Source organism: Fringilla coelebs, assembly GCF_963513975.1.
Source record: "Fringilla coelebs genome assembly, chromosome: 18".
Classification (NCBI taxonomy): Eukaryota; Metazoa; Chordata; class Aves; order Passeriformes; family Fringillidae; genus Fringilla; species Fringilla coelebs.
The window spans coordinates 3,440,289-3,459,052 of NC_140044.1; the positions used below are offsets into that span (position 1 = coordinate 3,440,289).

The 18,764-nt window shown below is 44.0% G+C and overlaps 2 protein-coding genes across 4 annotated transcripts; one reads left to right on the top strand and one right to left on the bottom strand.

Moving 5' to 3' along the window:
• Positions 1 to 1,891: 1,891 nt before the first annotated feature.
• Positions 1,892 to 10,353, top strand: NELFCD (negative elongation factor complex member C/D; the record flags this gene model as incomplete). 3 transcript variants are annotated; one of them, XM_084217671.1, is made up of 15 exons in its annotated part: positions 1,892 to 1,982; positions 2,419 to 2,534; positions 2,699 to 2,808; positions 3,619 to 3,728; positions 4,032 to 4,139; positions 4,691 to 4,843; positions 5,568 to 5,698; positions 6,109 to 6,274; positions 6,904 to 7,038; positions 7,430 to 7,569; positions 7,750 to 7,864; positions 8,168 to 8,263; positions 8,443 to 8,583; positions 8,906 to 9,035; positions 9,450 to 10,353. In XM_084217671.1, exons 1-15 carry the CDS (start codon positions 1,917 to 1,919, stop codon positions 9,482 to 9,484), a joined length of 1,752 nt encoding a protein of 583 aa, XP_084073797.1. In that variant the 5' UTR covers positions 1,892 to 1,916. The 3 variants fall into 3 exon arrangements, with proteins under 3 accessions (XP_084073797.1, XP_084073796.1, XP_084073798.1); XM_084217672.1 differs by lacking the exon at positions 1,892 to 1,982 and adding an exon at positions 2,098 to 2,325; XM_084217670.1 differs by lacking the exon at positions 9,450 to 10,353 and having other exon boundaries at positions 8,906 to 9,097.
• Positions 10,354 to 11,082: 729 nt separating this feature from the next.
• CTSZ (cathepsin Z) lies at positions 11,083 to 16,004 on the bottom strand. Its single transcript, XM_084218057.1, has 6 exons — positions 15,823 to 16,004; positions 15,257 to 15,420; positions 13,491 to 13,670; positions 12,768 to 12,918; positions 12,401 to 12,563; positions 11,083 to 11,941 (listed from the first exon to the last, which is right to left on the bottom strand). Exons 1-6 carry the CDS (start codon positions 15,957 to 15,959, stop codon positions 11,828 to 11,830), a joined length of 909 nt encoding a protein of 302 aa, XP_084074183.1. The 5' UTR covers positions 15,960 to 16,004; the 3' UTR covers positions 11,083 to 11,827.
• Between the last annotated feature and the right edge of the window lie 2,760 nt (positions 16,005 to 18,764).

Below are 18,764 nucleotides of genomic sequence, written 5' to 3' on the forward strand. Positions count from 1 at the left end.
GGCTCACTTTTTCTCCAATTTGAAGTTTTCTGAACCTTCTCTTAAGGTACTATAATGGTTACTCTGAAATCACCTCCAGAGAACTTTTTTACACCTAATAGCTGATACAGGAGGTGTAGAGATGTTTCTGATGAGACTCTCAGTACTTTTTCTTTCTTGGTTTGGGATGGATTAAATTCAGATCTGGTACCTTCCTAGGAAGCTCTGACTGGTTAATCACTCTCTCTGTTCCAAGTTCACTATTATTTCTCTCATCTATGGGATGGAAATTGCCTGCTAACCAAATGGAGATGAGCCAAAAACTTTTTCTCAAGGATATTTCCATTGGCTCCCAGCCTCAGCTTGTCACTTCACTCCCAGTTCATCCCTCATAAAAAAAGACCACCGGCACCGGGATACCCTCACTGTCCCGCTGCCTACAGTGGAAAACGTGGAAAACCTGTCCCTTGTGGCTCTGCTTCAATCCATGTCGTTTATCCTGAAAAAGTCTTTTTTCCTTTCTGCTGGCAGAGCAAAAAGAATCGAATGTTTCTCTCCCGACTGTCGGAGCAGTGTTCCAGGAAAAGCTGCTTCACCACTGTAGGGCAGCACAGGACAGCACAATCTGCTGTGCTGCAGCTCAGGTGATGGGCTACACTCAGCAAATCCTGATTACCAACCACAACAACCACATTTGAGCAAGGATTTTGTCTGTTGGTGATCCTATAACTTATTTCTGAACAGGGTTTTGTTTTTTTTTAAATTGCCCTTTCTTACCTAGCAATGCATGGAAGACAATGTCCTTTCTTTTTACTATTTTTCAGTTATAAACTGAATGAGAATAAAGCACCTTTTAAATAAGTAACCAGCAAAACTCCTGGTTGGCCTCCAAATCCCAGAACATACCCTCACCCTCCCCTTTCTCACAGTGAAACTCTTATACAACTGAAGAACAGGAATGGATCTGAAGAGGGACAAAGGGATTGTTTCTCACATGGTGTCACTAATGCCTCTCTCCTTTCTGAGGCCTGATTATGTGATCAGTTTTCATTGCAGACTTGTCTACAATGTAGGCTGTTCATCTCATTCCCTGTCCCTCCCTTCCTTGGGGACCCTCTTGACCCGTTATCTTTGCTCAGCATCCCCGGGAATGTCCCAGGATGAGCGCAGCCAGTGCTCTGGGATGCAGTTTTATGGACGGGGAGGAAATCCTGTGTCACAATCCCCAATCCTCCTCCCTGCCTGCTGACAGAGCCGCCCCGGGACAGGGGACCACAGCACCTCTCCTCTGCCCAGAGGAGATGCTCACTTTCATTCTCCAAAGTTACCCCTGTTTTTTTTTTAATTTGTTGGTTTGGGGTTTTTTTGGGTTTGTTTTCCTACTTGTCAGTTCTTCTATTCTACCCTAACATCATTCCTATCAATTTGCTATTGTTCAACATCCCCCTCATGCTTCCATGGGAGGGAGGGAGGGAAGGAACCGCTTTTGTCCTGCAGCCAGAAAAGGAACACATCCCTTGGAGAACATATCCCTGGGGCAACACATCCCATGGAGAACACCTCCCATGGAGAACACATCCCTTGGAGAACACATCCCATGGAGAACACCTCCCATGGAGAACACATCCCTTGGAGAACACAACACGTCCCATGGAGAACGCACCCCTTGGAACAACACATCCTTTTCTTTCCTCTTCCCTTGCAATTCCCGTGCGATTGCTGCTGCGCTGGGAGGCTTTGCAGGGCAGTTTGGTTTTACATTTCCATGGTTCTCTCCCCGCTGAGGGCTGCGTGCCCGCTGCTCGCCCGCCCGCCCCCCGAGCCGGCCCTCAGGCGCCCCTCAGCCGCCGCCATGCCGGGCCCCCGCCCCGCCCCCGCCGCCATTCCGCGGCGCTCCGCCCGTTCCGGCCGCCGGGCGGGGAGGCCGGGCCGGAGCCATGGAGGACGCCGATTACTTCGAGGGCAGCGCGGCCGAGTGGGGCAGCGAGGCGGACGGGGGCGCGGTGAGCGCCGGGGGGAGCGGGGCGAGGGATGGCCACAGCCCCAGGCGTGTCCCGGAGCAACCCTTGGGCACGGACTCCTGAGCGTTCCCCTGGGTCCGGAGCACCGTCCGGGACAGTCCTGGCGTATTCCCCGGCAGGGACCCGGAGCGATCCCCGGGCGGCTCCCGGAGCGTCCCCCGGGCCCTCCCGCTCTCGCCGAGGGCGCTCCGGGCTGAGGCGATAGCGCCGGGTGTGAGGGCCGGGGCTGCGCCGGGCCCGGGCCCCGGGGTTAAACAGGGAAGGCGGTGCTGCTTTTTGTGCCTTCTCCGTTAATAATCGCTGTTTGTCGGGGCGCTGAGCCGAGGTGTGTGTGCTGCGGTGGGCAAAAAAAAACCTGAATGTGGGAGTGTGGGGGGAGACGGGACAGGGAGGCTGACCTGACTGTGCTTGTGAACAGCAAGATGATGAGGATGGGGAGGGAGAAGATGATGCCGAAGTTCAGCAGGAGTGCCTGAAGAAATTTTCAACGCCTGATTATATAATGGAACCATCTATATTTAACACGTTAAAGAGGTGAGTGTGAGCTAGTGTGTGTTATGGTGTGTTAGAGGTGTCACTTCGTATGGAAATGTGTGCAAATCTATAAATGGTGCTGTTGTTTTCCCTTTAAATTTGGACTTCTATTTATTTGTGGTTTTAATATGACTCAAATAGTTCTTTTGTAATTCTTTCATCAGATATTTCCAAGCAGGAGGATCTCCAGAGAATGTTATTCAGCTCCTCTCTGAAAACTACACTGCAGTGGCACAGACTGTCAATTTGCTGGCAGAGTGGCTCATTCAGACAGGTATGATACAAGATACAGAGTATTTTGGGTCTGTAGTCTGTCAGAAATATCTGAATTTGTGGCAAATTTGATCATACACAGGAAGTGGATTATTATAAAGTTGTCATCCTGTATGTGGCTAAATCCTTTATAATAATAGGTTTATTCCACTTGGAGAATAATGAAGCAATGTGTTGATGAAAGGCCAACAAACTGTGTTATAAAAGGTTTTATAGTTGAAACAGCTGCATTAATTATAGCTTCTTTTTAATTTCATTCAAAGGGCAAGGGTGCTGATATATAGACAGTACAGGCAGTGTACTGTAATGGAATTAATGATGTAATCGTTATTACCGTATCAAAATTATTGTACTCTGATTTCAGAAATGTAGAACTACTCATTGCTATTTATGTATTATTTTGTAGAATACTATCAAAGCTACTGATAACCAATATTTAAAGGATGAACTTCAGTGTGTAGTAACGTGGCTTTGTGCCCCTGGTAATCCCTTTTTTGGTTAAGATACCCCTGCTTTTTGCTGTTACACCAGTAACAGTCCTGGGCATTGCTTTTTGTGACTCTGATGAAGAGAGAAAGAGGAAGGCTGTGACCTGAGATCCTAAACTGTTCGGTATTTAGGGAAAAGAGGTAGAAAATCTGTAAATCTGTATCAGTGTGGCTCATTACCAGAACTGATGGCTCTCCTCTCATCTTCTCTGTGCTGATAAATTTTGGAGTGGTTTCTGTTCTGATTGGAAAATGTGGGATGCTGCTGCTGTGTTCCACTGGACTGCATTGCATCTGCCAAGTGCTTTGTTCCTTCTGTGCAGGTGTTGAGCCAATGCAGGTTCAGGAGACTGTAGAGAACCACTTGAAGAGCTTACTGATCAAGCACTTTGACCCTCGGAAAGCAGATTCCATCTTTACAGAGGAAGGAGAGGTGCGCATGCAATCCCTGTTGCTGTCCCTACAGAGGATCCTTCCTGGACACCTTCATCTGATGGAGTGGTGAAGGGAAGGGAAATTGAACCTTCAAAGCTCTTTGGCTGAGGAACAGCTGGTTTCAGAAAACCAGCTCTGTCTCACTGGAGTCCTCAGTGGTTTAGAGAGCTTGGAAATTTGGAATGCAACCTTCTTTGTAATAAAGCTCTGTAGAACTACTCGCAGGACTGCTGAGAGGTAAAAGCCTTGTTTTTTATGATCCTGACAACAAGACATTCTTAAATTTCTTTCTTCTTTTCAGACTCCAGCCTGGCTTGAGCAAATGATAGCACATACCACGTGGAGAGACCTTTTTTACAAATTGGCAGAAGCCCATCCTGATTGTTTAATGCTTAATTTTACTGTGAAGGTACTATGCTTAAGTCTAATCAGTAAGAATATCCATAGAGGGCTAATTGTTCTGGCATCAAATATTAGTTGTGGTCTTGCTTGTATCTTATATGTATTCCTGCTAATACTAATTAGTAAAAGTACACCTTGGTGGGAGGACTTGTGCTACAGATTGGAGTAAATGTAATTTCCCAGTTTGAAGTACTGCTTTTTCCATTTTTATTGAAGTGGGGGGGGGTGTCTTTTTTTTTTTCTTGTTTGTTTTCCTTTCATCTCTGTTTGAAAATTCTGGATTTCTGGTGCAATGGAGTCTCAGTCAGTTTTGTATCTTTCTGTGACAAGAAAAGAATGTTAAATGTTGGTGTGCTCTGCTACATTTATTATTATTGTGCTTTATTTTTGAGGCATCTTTATTGGTTTCCTTTTCTGTAGACCACAATATAAATGTGAATTCCAATCAGTGTATGCAGCAGTGGAATTTAGATTCTCTGTGTTCTTCTAGATTTGTTAGGATATCAGAAATAGAAATGTAAATAACACAAGATTTCTGTGATGTTTTTATTTTTATAGCTTATATCTGATGCTGGGTATCAAGGGGAAATAACCAGTGTTTCAACAGCGTGTCAGCAACTAGAAGTATTTTCCAGAGTCCTGCGTACATCTCTGGCAACAATTTTAGATGGAGGAGAAGAAAACCTTGAGAAAAACCTCCCTGAGTTTGCTGTAAGTTTGGTTTTTGGGTTTTTTTTTTTTTTCTCCCCTTTTTATGTGGAAAAAGAAGTGTTCTGCTTTCCATTTAGGAGGTACAGTTCACTGTAGCCAATCTTGATGTCCTACAAAAGCTTATGAAGAGAAGGTATATCTGAGTTAAAACAGAAATTCATGCTTTTTGGTCATTCTGTGACCAAGAATTCTTTGGGTTGCTTATGTGACACTTCTTATATTTATTAAATGGATTGTAAAAAGGTGGGGATAGAGCTGTTGTCTTTCACATGTACTTCAAGATCTAAAGATCAGTATTGTCAGTCCCCTGGCAAATGAAAATAATTCTCTTATCATCCACATCAGTGTGAAAGTTGCCATCTGAGTCAACCCAGCATTTCAGTGTCATGAAACAGCACAATGATTTTTAGCTGGCTTTGAACTTCTCTTACTGTTCAAATACTGCAGAGAAAGTACTGACCATAAGTAGAATAGATTTTCCTCTCAGTTTTGGAATTTGAGAAATGAAGTTCTCAATTCAGAAATTTCTTCTTGTGTGGTGTCAGTGCTTTTCTGTATTTTCCTCTTGGCTTTTGGGGTTTGGGCCTTGTTGCTTTGGTTTTTTTTTCCTTTGCAATTTTGCTGTTTGTTTTTTTCCCCCTTTTGCTCTCACGGCAATGTAATCACAGAAGGACACTGGGATGTTTCCTTGCTGTCTGGTGAGGTTTGTGCTGTGCTTTCACAGAAGATGGTGTGCCATGGAGAACACACTTACCTCTTTGCCCAGTCCATGATGTCCATCCTGGCCCAGGAGGAGCAGGGCGGCTCCGCCGTCCGACGCATCGCGCAGGAGGTTCAGCGCTACGCCCACGAGAAGTGAGTGGCACCTGTGGGAGCAGGGAAATGGAGCTCACCACAGCCTCTAAACTCTGCTGGCTTTTGCTCATCCTTCATCACCTTTCAGCAGCAAAAGGAGAATCTTCAGCTGCAACAGAGCAGTTCTTGTAGCAGGACTTGAAGCTGTGGAACAGCAGAAAAGTTCAGTGTTCTGTACCAGAGAGACCTGAAACTAGAAAAGCAAATACTTGATTTTTCTGTCTATTAAGGAATATCTTTTTATTTTTCTGTTAACATTTTGGAAATAAACAAGGCACACACAGGCCTATTTCTGTAATTACTCTAAGGCATTACATCCCATAGAATATGCCCTGTTGACTCAGTGAGACTTCATCTGAAATGTCTGAATTAAGAAAATAACTCACTGTGTGTGTTTGCTCTGCCTGCAGAGGCCACGATGCCAGTCAGATCACCTTAGCACTGGGTACTGCAGCCTCCTACCCCCGAGCTTGCCAGGCTCTGGGGGCAATGCTGTCCAAAGGAGCTCTGAATCCAGCAGATATCACTGTCCTCTTCAAAATGTTCACAAGCATGGACCCACCTCCAGTAGAATTGGTGAGTATTCACCTGTTTATAACCTCTGAAACGTATTTCTGTTACAGAAGCACTTGGAAATGGGCTGCCTTGTGCTAAGTGTTGTATGGACACAAAAATTAAATTAGCACTCACTTGTCCCTCTGTAATTGTAAGTAATGTCTAAAAGTGAAGCTGCTACTTGCATTCTGGTTTGCATCAGTTTTATGGTACTTCTGGTGGGATTTTTAAATTATTCCAAGTTGTGTTTTTACATATAACTAAATTAAAGAACTTTTCCATAGGAGATAAAGATGGCAAGGAATTAATTCTTTAAACAAACAAACAAAAAAAAAACCCTGCCCACTTTAGCAGTTTGTTATAAACAGGCCTAAATTATACATTTCACATTTCTCACCGCATTATTCTAACGCGGGTTTTGGTTAGAAAAGGCAGGATTTTGGTACTTTAGAAATATGGTCTGTAACAGATTCCTTTTTATTTCCTTTTTTCTTTCAAAAGTCTGTGTCTCTTCAGAAAACTGTTTAATGTACTCTTAAAGGAAAATGTGTTTATCTTGTTCTATGCAAGGTATATCAAATGCAAAAACTCCATTCTTAGTCACCTCTCATGATTCTCAGGCTCTGATAAAATGTTCTTCCTCTTCACAGATTCGAGTGCCTGCATTTCTGGACCTCTTCATGCAGTCCTTGTTTAAACCAGGTGCTAAGATCAACCAGGATCACAAACATAAATATATCCACATACTGGCATATGCAGCTAGTGTTGTAGAGATGTGGAAAAAGGTAATGTTCACTTCTGTGAATAATATTCTTTTTTACCTGCAGCAGCCTGCCTCTGCTGAAGAAAATGTATGGTTGTGAAGTCACTCAGTTTAAAATAATACATTCAGCTTAGTTTAATTATTTGAATATGAAATGCTTCTGGCTTCAGCTGAGGTGATTAAAAAGTGTAGATCCCGATGATCAAACAGAAGTCTGAGTGGACTGAGAATTAAATAAAGCAAACATCCTTGTACTTCAGCTCACTCATAATTAATTCTTCTGAAACTTCCATGTGAGTCTGAATTTTGAGACACAGGATGCAATCCTAGGCTTATTGCAGGTCAAGCTCCTTTCCTTAAATAACCAAAGACATCTGCAACTCTTGCATTCCAACTTTGCAATAATTTTGCAGAACAAGAGAGTCAGCATCAACAAGGATGAACTCAAGTCGACCTCAAAAGCCATTGAGACTGTTCACAATCTGTGTTGCAATGAGAACAAAGGGGCATCAGAGCTGGTTGCAGAACTGAGCACTCTCTATCAGTGCATCAGGTGAGCAGAGGGGCTGGGAGTCTCTCATGACTCATAAATCCTGTCTGTCACACACAACTCGTCTTCCTTGGGTGGCAGAACATGCTTTTCAGTGGAAAGGGATGGCAGATTACTTTGGCTTCCAAATAAAACTTGCATTTATTTTTCATGCTGCTGTGCTAAAGTGATATCTCTCTGTAGGTTCCCAGTGGTGGCTATGGGTGTGTTGAAGTGGGTGGACTGGACAGTGTCAGAGCCACGGTACTTCCAGCTGCAGACTGATCACACCCCAGTTCACCTGGCACTGCTGGATGAGGTAAGAGTGTCTGGAAACTGTGCTGGAGAGCAAAAACAGTTCTGGCTCTTGTGTAACACTTGAGTGCCTGTCATTTGCAGTAAGGCAGTAAATATGCAGAGATGAATCTATTCAGAGTAAATCGTTTGGTTTTGTCAGCTCAGCATTATTTATGCCAAGAAAACTTGGGCATTATAGAAAGAAATGATGGAATGCTTTTCTAAATGAATTTCTGTCTGGCACTGAACATCAATCTAAACTTGTCTGGTGCATTGTGTTTTAAATTACAGTTCTGAGGATCTCACTTTGCTGTCTTGTTTGCAGATCAGTACATGCCATCAGCTGCTTCATCCCCAAGTTCTGCAACTTCTTGTCAAGCTCTTTGAAACAGAACATTCTCAGCTGGATGTGATGGAGCAGGTGATACTCAGAGGATATTCAGTATTTTTTGTTACTTCACATCTGCCACTCCTTTTGCTCTTACAGCAGGGTTAATGTAAAAGTGGTGAAAATGTAGCACAGCAGATATTGAATGAATAAAAATTGCACACTCTGAGGGCAAGTTCTGAAGTGCTGGCTCTTCTCCCCTTCCCCATCAGCTGGAGCTGAAGAAGACTCTCCTGGACAGGATGGTTCACTCGCTGAGCCGAGGCTACGTCCTGCCCGTCGTCAGCTACATCCGCAAATGCCTGGAGAAGCTGGACACCGACATCTCCCTCATCAGATACTTTGTGACAGAGGTCAGCAGCAAAAACTATTTACTGAAGTCTAGAGATCAAGTTTAAAATCAGCTCCATGTGTTTTGGATATTCAGAAATACTTCAAGTTCAGGTCAGAGTCTGAGCAATGTCTCAGTGTTTACCAGGATGTGATTTGGTCCTACTGATCCTGACTTCTGGAAGTAACTCTGGAAGGTATTCATAGAGCACCCTGAGAGTACATAACTAATTACTTGTTCTCCATCCACTTATTTGTATGCTTCCAAGACTGGTATATGAATTAAATACTGTCCCTCCTCCCCCTGTAAGTGCAAGAATCATCAGTTTTTGTTTGCTGTTTCAGGTGCTCGATGTGATTGCTCCTCCATATACCTCAGACTTTGTACAGCTTTTTCTTCCAATCTTGGAGAACGAAAGTATTGCAGGCACTATAAAAACAGAAGGTGAACATGATCCTGTCACAGAGTTCATAGGTAAGTCACGTTTATTCCTTGCATACTTGCTTCCATTTGTGTTTGTTACAACTTGCAAATAATGTTTGGGAGGAAGGTTGCTAAATATAGGAATGCCTGCCAGCTATTTTCACAGACAACTTCCCTTTTTGGGGCCTGTGTTTAGCAATTTTCCTGTGATCAAGAATCTGTGGGTAGTAGTGGGGAAAGTGAAGATAAGTACTGCTTTTTGGGAACTATCACTGCAGCAAGGAAAGGAAGGAAGGAAGGAAAGTTGTCTGTCATAGTATGATACTCCATCCTAAACCAGAAACATCTGTCCAGACCCTAAAAGCCTTATTATTTACATAATGCAGAAATCCATATGCAAATATATAAATCAGAATCATTGTAACATACTGAACAGTGTCTTTTTTTTTTTTCTTTCCTTTTAAGCTCATTGCAAATCTAACTTTATTATGATGAACTAAGCAGTGGAAAACATCAAGAATGCAGCAAGAGCTCATGATCACTGCTTTGCCATGCTGTCCACCTGTGAGGTTCTAAAACTGGGGAATAAAAACCCCAACAAAACCAACAAACCTAAATCAAGGAGGAAAAGGCTGAAGGGCATTTGCTTGACTTGTATGGTGACCTTGAAATTCTTACTGGAGGAGTGTTTGTGTTTCATATCAGAGAACTGTTAATGTCATTTGGAAGATTGAATTATACCAAAGGTCTTGCTGTTGTTACACAAATCAGTATAAATCCATGTTCTGAAGAAGATGGATAGCAAGAAACAGATTTATTTGAAAGAACTTGCAGAATTTGTCTCTGATTCTTGGTATAATAAACAAAATATGAAGAAGGGGTAAAGTAATTCCTTCTAAAAACACTTTGCAGATAGTTCTCTGAATGGGTCTTGAATGCTCCAGGCTTTGATGTTGCAAGTTGTAAAAAATAGGAATTTGTGGATTTGCTCTGTGCCTACAGCACAGAAGCCCTAATGTCTGTTCCTCCTCTTTGCATTATATTAGAATTCTAAATATCCTACATGAAAACAAAAAAAATGTGTTTGGTGTAACACAAGAGGAGTTGCAACAGCCAAGGTTAGTTTTGTATTAAGAGAGGAATTCTATGTGAGTGTGTTACCTTTCAGAATCTATTGCTAAATAGATGCATCAGATGTTTCTGGTAAGTTTCATTACCATGTCATTACTGTCCCAAAATATGAAATGTGTGCCCAAATGTCATTACTGCTTGATGTGGCTTTGTTTTTATACTGAATCTACTCTGTCCTGGCTGATGCCAAACTGTGGGTGAACACCCAACAATATAACTTACCTTTAAATAAAGGTGTTTGTTCTTTTCCAGAGACGTCTTTCAGTTTCATTATGACTCGTTCTCTCTGTTCATTGGGCTGAGTTCCTCTTTACACCCCTCACTTTTAAACAAATTGTAATTTTGTTGAACAAACAAGCCATTTTACTTCCCAAAGTACATCTATTTTCTGAAGAACCTGCTTTCTAAAAGACACTGAAACTCTAAGTCCAGATGGATGTAAATTTAAAAAGGAAATCACCTGAAAAGGGCAAAAGTTGCTTTTGTAGAGGCTGTTTTGAACTTCCTTGCTTATCTTTGAATAGAAGATTTATATTATTCCAGCTAACTCTCGCCATTAGTTTTTGTAATTTAAGTAAACTGTAGAATTAACAGCAGAAATTATTCACCCTATAGAATAAATTTAGGATACAGCCATGTACAAGCTCTTGGTGATAATCAAGAGCAGTTGCTCTGTCCATGCAGCTTTGCCAGCAGTTTAATCAAGGTTTATTTTTACTTTCAGCTTGGTATCACTTCCTCTAAACCGTTCCTCTGTAGATGATTTTTAACTTGTTAAACCCTTTGTGATGCTGTGATCAGTGCTGTCACACAAACCTGTTCATACCCAGTTGCTGTTTGAACCAGCATCCTTGCTGTATAAAATTGTCCATCAGACCTTTCACAAGACAAAGACCAGTGAAAGCACCATGCAGGTGGAGACAACCACACACCTGTATTAAGCTGTTATAATAAATACCCAGTCATGTAAGAGAAAAAGTCTGTTTATTAAATCAGTTAGCAATGCCAGGTAGTTACATCTGATATGGCACTGATTTGTCATATTAGTGAGGAGTTCTGGGTTATGGCAATTTATGTTTTCCCTCTTTAGGAGAAAAAGGGCACAGTCACATATTAAAGCAAGAAATTTGAGCAAAGACAAGACCAATCAAGTAAGAAGTGTTTACACTGTGTTTTGGTTAAAGTAATTCCCCTTAGAGAATTTTGGTGGATAAAAGCAATTTCATTATTTAACTTTTCCAACACCACTTTCACCAGGAGGTCAAGAAAACAGGGTTTAATATTTTTCATTTATCATGTCCAGACTTACCATGGCTTTTGCATCATTGCAACATACTTGGTTAGTACTGTCACAGAATTTAAAAGAAGCTCCAAACCCAAATATTGAGTACACTTTTCCAGTACATCTACATGATTTGTATTTAAAAAAATAGATATTTACACGTACAGGTTCTGTGATTCAGTCAGTGTGATTTTAATACTGTGCATCAAGGTAGACAACTCCTTCATGGGTGAATTACTTCAAGGTGTAAGTAAAATTAGGGCAGTTCTGTATTTTTTGAAGGCATTGTGTGTTGCATCTGAGTCAATGTTGCAGAACTGCCTGATGGTGTTGAACTGTGAAGGAGTCTTAGGCTATTATTCTTTAAACAAGAAGAGGTTGTGCTGGGAAGCTTCCGAAGTACCTAAACACAAAGCTGTACCATGCAGAATCAAGGCAGTATAGGATCTCCATATGCACAGTCCTCTTCAATAGCCAGATTGTAGTCTGCTCCTCTTCCACCCTTGTAGGCACTGGTCACAATCCTCAGCCACCCTCTTTCACCCTGTAAAGGATTTAATTTGCATTGTAAGTAAGGAAACACAGCTGTAGAAATTGTGAGTTGGTGAGTCTGTTCTGTCTGCCAAATATGAGTGATTTAGGTGAATGGAGGAATTCACTCAAGCTGAAGTGTAGACCTGGAGTCATGGGTCAACCTGCTTGGGTGAATTTACATCCCACTCATCCAGTCCAGGTACATGACTGGATTTTTGCCTACAACTAACAGCAATTTTCAGTTGCCCATAACATGAGCTGCATATCATTAAAGGTAGAATTTGGGACAGAGCTGAAAGTTATTACTCAAATAACTTCCAAATATTCTTGTCTTCAGATTGGCTGGGTGTCATTTTTAAACTGGTAGTCTAGTTCAGAGAAAGCTTCAGTTTTATATCCACAGGCTGTAGTTTTGCAAGTGACAAACCCCACCCTCCAAAGCCCAAAATGTGTTGCCATGTCTCCTTACCCAGGGCTCACCCCAGGAGTTACGAACTATCCAATATTCTGTCCCATTTTCCACTCCCCAGCCAGCCACAGACACGATGTGATTCACTGTAGGTGAGGGGTTGTACTCTGTGTACAGTCCCCCTGTGTAGGCATCCAGCTTTTCAGTAGCCATTATGCCACAGCTGCAAGAAAACAGAGAGAGGAGGTTTTATACAAGGGGATTGGGGCAGGGGCCTGGCTAAAAACTAACTGGCTTTCTTGTATTTTGAATTCTGATCTCAGCTTATATACAAACTAAACTCTGCATGTTAGACCAGAGCTGCTGACATGTGCTAGAGTGAAAATGTACACTGAGTTTCATGTATTTTTTTTTTTTTTTTTTTTACCTAATTGGTCCATTAGTGTAGATTTCTGCCATCATTTTTTCTCTTCCACTGACAGACCCATAGTCAGCAACTTTCCAGAGAGTGTAGTTCTTGATCACATGGCATTCTCCAAAAGTGACACAAGTTCCACACTGGTTGAACTTCTTACACTCTGTAAAACAGAGGTGAGATTACAATTGAAAGTAATCTGCAGGAAGGTGCTTTTCTTCAAGTGAAGTGATTGTAGGACACTGAGATTTTATAAGTTAATTGAGGCAGATATTAATAACTTCAGAGTAAATATTAATACATATTCTCTCTGGTGAACTCAGTTATTTTCTGGAAACCACATTTAAAGTCCCTTACAGTTCTTTACTTCACAGGTATAAATACCCTGTTGAGGACACAGAGAAACTATTCCAGTCATACGTGACGAGCCAAAGGTTAATTTTCTCCTTTGTTCAGCTTGAGGTGACACTTGTAAATATTTCAGTACATTAGAGATTGTGTGTCACAGATTTAAGAGATTAAGTTAAAACAATTCAGCTGTGCAAACTTGCCTGAGCACGACTTAGTGCTACACTGTCTGTCTGGAGCAGGACACATAGGCCCGTAGAGAAAACCTGTTCTGTCAGTCAAATAGCAGGAACCAGTACTATGAAAACCCAAAATATTTTTTTTTTAAATACACTAAGATTTGCTAAACCTGGGAAGAAACCCTACAGCAAAGCAGAGCCATCCTACTTTGATCCTTGGCTTGGTAGTTGTTGCAGGTCTCGTCGGGGATGCCGTGGTCGTGGGCGTACCTCCAGACCCCGGAGTGGTCCCCACCCTCACAGGAGCCAGCATCAGCACAGTCAATGACATTCTGCACAGACAGGTAGGCAGAGGGCCAAGCCCCTTTCCTCTTGATGTTGATTCGGTCTGTAAGGATAAGAAACTGGGGTTTGTTGCTGGAATATGTGGGTGGCTACACATTGCAACTGGTTTTGAAACTGTCTCCTCTTCATTGAGCCTGTCACTGGTTGCAGACAGCAGCACTTGTGGTTGGAAAGGCTCTGCTGTCTGCAGTGAGGAACACAGCGTGACCTAATTCAAACCAGAGGCTGAGTTATTATTGTGGGTTTCCATTAGGGTTTTTTTTTTTCCATTAAAAACTCAGCAAAAACATGGAGATGAGTAAGATCTGTCTAAAGCCTTGAAGAGCCCTAGACCTCTTTTAATTCTAGCTACCGCTTCTGAAAACTTCCAGATCTGTTTCCTAATTTTGACAGTGAAGAGTTTTCAAACACACATCTAAAACCAGCTCTGAGCAGCATCTTTTACAGGAGGAGAGATTTATATATAAGTCCATGCATAAACATAAGTCCATGGAGCCCAGGCTACTGGCTCTGTGAGACAGTCTAAATGCAGGAAAAAGCTTTCAGAGTTATCTCCTTGCTGTTACATCAGCATCTCACTGTTATCCTGCCATCTCAGACAGGTACCACCACCTTGATGCCTTCTTTTGTCAGAAACAACAAGCTTACTTGGCAGAAGAACTTCCTGATGAGTATTTATAAACTGCTTTTCTGCATTAACAGTCTTAACTGATGCCACTGTAGTACTTTAAATCCTATTAGTACAACCAACATTCAAATAAACTTGACAGAACAGGGAGCTATCATCCCAGCCTAATCTTCCTGCAAGTTGCTGTATTTTACTGTCCCAGTAATTCACTCCATCCTGGCAGGTGTCATACCTGTCCCCATCCTTGTATGCTGCATGATTCCTGCTGTCTGCTCACACCTGCCTTGTCTTCCCCCTTCTCCCCAGTTTCCTGTGTTTCTCCTTCACAGGTAATTTTCCTACAGCCTCCCTGTGCAGGTGGTGCTTCTCCAGCACGAAGCTGTTGCATGCAAATCACACATTCTCTCTAGAGCCACTACTTCTCCATCTGTAGCAAACCACTACTTCCCCTTGACTACGAAAAAGGCTGAAATCAGACTTATGTGTCTGCTGTGGTGGTCAGTGCATGCAATGACAGGGCTCCTGTAGCAAATATCCATGAGAGGCATCTTCTTTCATTTCCTCATTCCCACCATGGCTGGACAAAAGAGTTGTCAGGTCTCCCACCAGAAGGAGACCTGACAACTCTTTTGCATCTGCTGCCATCACCACACCTCTGAGGGGAGGGCAGAAACCCCAGCTCTTACCCCAGGACCTAAGAGCAGTTTGGGAGGAGCTACGGCCACATTCCTTCTGCAAACAGGTTTTTAACCACACACCAGCATTCCCACCTTACTGCCTTTGGATAAGGTGGAGATGGCCTCACTCTGGTTGCTTTTTCTATTGAAACCAACCCTCCTTGCCTTCAGCTTGGGTATTCCCACTGTTCTGCTGTATTCACAGACATCTCAGCCTTGGTTTCGCTGCGTTAGTCACTACAGTGATTTAGCACCTTATACCAGCTGTCAGTAACTTCCTTTGCTTCCCAAAAACTGCCGATCCAGCGGGGAGCCCCAGGGTACCTGCCAAGGCGCTGGTGCTGCCGTGGGCCCAGCAGGAGCCGCAGTACTGAGGGATGTGCTGGTTCCGAGTGGTGCTGGCGTAATTCACCCCGTTCACGTTCCTCCAGTCCCAGCTCTGCGGCAGCGCCGACACGTCCAGGTACTCGTGCGGGCGGGGGTAGGTCCTGCGGGGAGACGGGACGAGGAGATAGACCCGGCATCCCGCGGAGCAGGACGGCCGGGTGTTATTTAAAAAAAACCCCAAAAAACCGAAAATAAAAAAGTCCACGGATTTCACCGAGTTTCGTAACGAGCCCGCGAGTGTCCGCCGGGGTCACGTGATCGCTCCGGCCTCGCGGTCTCGTGACCGCCCCCCCCACCGGACCCCGGCACGGCCGGAGCGGCCCCGGGCACCCCGAACCCTCCCGGGCACCCCTTAAATCCCCGAACCCCCTCCGGGCACCCCTTAAATCCCCGAAATCCCCCGGGCAGCCCCGAGCCCCGGCTGTGCCTGCCCAGCCCTCCCCAGCGCTCCTCTCGGCCGTGCCACCCGTGAGGGCCGGAGGGCACACGGGAGCGAAGCCCACCTGAGGCCGGGCGCCGTGCGCGGCCCCGGGCGGTAGCAGTGCTGCCCTTCCCTGAAGTAGAGCCCGGCGCGGGCGGGCGCGCAGAGGCAGCCGCAGAGCAGCAGGAGCGGGATGAGGGGCTGGAGCGGCGGGGCCATGCTGGGACAGCGGCGGCTGCCGGGCTGCGGCCGCGCCGGGGTTTGAGGGCGGCGGGAGGGAGGGGAGGAGCGGAGGGACGGGCGGGGCCGGGCCGGGCCGGGCCGCGCTCACCTGCGGCGGGCGGGGACAGCGGGCCGGCCCTGCCCCCGTGTCGGTGCCGCCTCAGCGTGTCTGAGGAATCTCTTGGGGACGAGGAACAAACTCCGATCCCGCCGTCCCAGCCCCCAGTGACGCTTCCAGCTCAAAAATTCGGTCACATGGGTTGTGATTGTATCTGGGACAGGCCCTGTCGCAGGTTTCTTCACCTTTGGCCTAACACCTCAGCATTGTGCTAGACTGGGGCCAGCGACTCTGACTGGTTTTTTCCTGTTTGGTTCTTGTTTTTTTTCCCTAGTCCCAAGTTCTGGATTTCTCAAGCCCTTTAATGCTACAATTAGCAAAGGAACACAGGCCTGTGTCCATTTTCTAGACTGCTTCTTAGGGTTTGAACATCTGAAAGTTCTTCATTATTTGCTAGAAGATTTAGTCAATAGTAAAAATAGTTTTCTAATTTTCCTGCAGAAGCTTCTAGTGACTGTGTGAATGGATTATCAGTCTCTTTTGCATACATTAGCTAGAAGCTTTCATGTTTGATAAACAGGTTTAGTAAAGCACAGACAGTTCTCCCCTCCTAGCTTCCCTTCCTTAGCTTTCAGCACTTTTTGTAGAGGGCCTGAGGTTTATTAGCTCCACACTATGAATAGAGAAACTGAGGCACAGAGAACCAAGACACCAAAAGGAACAGCAGAGCAAGAATGGAGCCCGTGAGTTGAATGCAGTGCTTTTGGTATCATTCTTAAGGGTGATTCAGCTAGGCTAGGTTGGTTAAGACTTGCATCAGCTAGTCTGGTAGCCATTCACGTCTCTCTCTCACAGATGCTTCCTCACCTATTATTGAAGAACTGATAGGATTATCTGATGGCCTGTAGCCAGGCTTATCTCAAACTGAATAGGTTTTCCCCTCAACAATCTTCTCTGCTACTCTGAAAAGCCAGCTCCTCCCAAGCAAACCATTAAAAAAGAGTATCACAGAATGCCTCCTTGCACATGCATGTTTCTTTGGGGTAGCGTTAAAAAAACCCAAAATTCAACCAAGGAGACAAAAACAACAACAAAAACCCCAGCAACCACAAAAGCCTGGCGTCTTTGTGGTCTCAGCTCAAGCCCATCATCAGGGCTGTGGTATCTGGAAACAGTGGGCAGCCTGATAATAGCCCCTGTGGGACAGCTGCACTAGCTGTGCCCAGTGCCAGGCTGCTCCTAATCTCCCCAGTGCCAAAAGTCCCCGTGAGCTGGCCCATCCAGCACAGCCCCTCTCTCCCAATGCCTCTCTCTGCTAATCTGCAGCTGCACATGTGCCATGGCAGTGCTGGGAAGAGCCTCGGCTGTTAACAGGCCTGGGGCTTCTCTGGGCTGAGCGGGACTGCAGCTAAACCTCCACAGAAACAGCCCCTCCTAGGCCGGGCTTGGATAAAGTCAGACTTAGAGGTTCACAGAAATGCAGATGGGCAGGAGAGGGCCCAAGAGGCCCAAGCCCACAGAGCATCTCAGCTGCCTGGTGTCATGTGCCAGAATTTTTAAGGCTCTATAAGGAAGCGCTTCAGGGGAGGCACATGATTCTAGAGAGCTATTTTCAGCAAGAGGAAAAACCCCTATTGAGTGATTGCCTATTTCTTTTGCTTCCCTTTTCCCCCTTTCCTTGTGAGATGTGCTCAGTGAATATATTTATTGCTGAAATTATTTTGTCAAATTTTTTGGACAGTGAATTAGCACCTTCAGCCTCTTCTATGTCTATTGTGAATACATTGCATATTTTTAATTTATATTCACTTATATTTTAATATATTAATATGAATGTATATGTTTTATATTGTATTTATTATTTTTTTGAATAGACATTTATCAATGTCTATTCAGAATGCAGCAGTTGAATATAAAACTCAGATGTGCATTACTGCTCTTAGCTAAGCATGGTTGAAGAAAACAAGTATGAAGTGTGCTTAAATAAAATGAAATATGCTTTTTAAGTAAATGTCCAAATAGCCTTTTCAGAATTTTCTTAGGGAATTGTATAAGATATCCAAAGCTATTGTGGGAAATATTGTGACAATATTGGGACAATGTGGCAATGGAACAGAATGTTTTGTGTGTCTTGCTGGGTAAACTGGCTTAGAGAATACTTATCTTTTGGAAAATGATAAAATGATTGTGTTTTAAGGAAACAAAATGAATCTTCCTGCATTTGAAGTCTTCCTTTTATTGCTCCCTAAGCAGTGTGCTCATAGCATGGCAGAGGATGATGGATGTTTGCTCTCTATTTTTTTTAAAATGCACTTCTGGTGTTGAGCTCTGTGTCAGGAGCAGCTGTCTGTTGCTTCATTGGCTGGTGGGGGAAGTGGAAGTCATCAAGTGGAGGGGAAGCCTGGAATAAGCTGATTTTTCTTCTGGAACCATATGGAAGCTCAGAAATCCCTTATCTCTAGCAACCCATAAAGTGGTCAAGTAGTTACATTCAGTGAGTCAAGCCCTTCCACTGTCACCATTTTATGCTGAATAGTTTTAAGGTGCTTTCCAAATTATAGCTCCTTTCCCCATCCTTAAAAGGAACACTTGCAAGGCAGTGACAGTCATTTGACATGTCATGAAACTGCTCTAGGCTTCCACGAGTCATTTTACCCTGGGTTTCTGCTGCTCAGTGATACTGCTGCTGGTTATCAGCAGCCAAACATGACTGTGCTGTGTTTTGTTCTGCCTCACAGCATTTC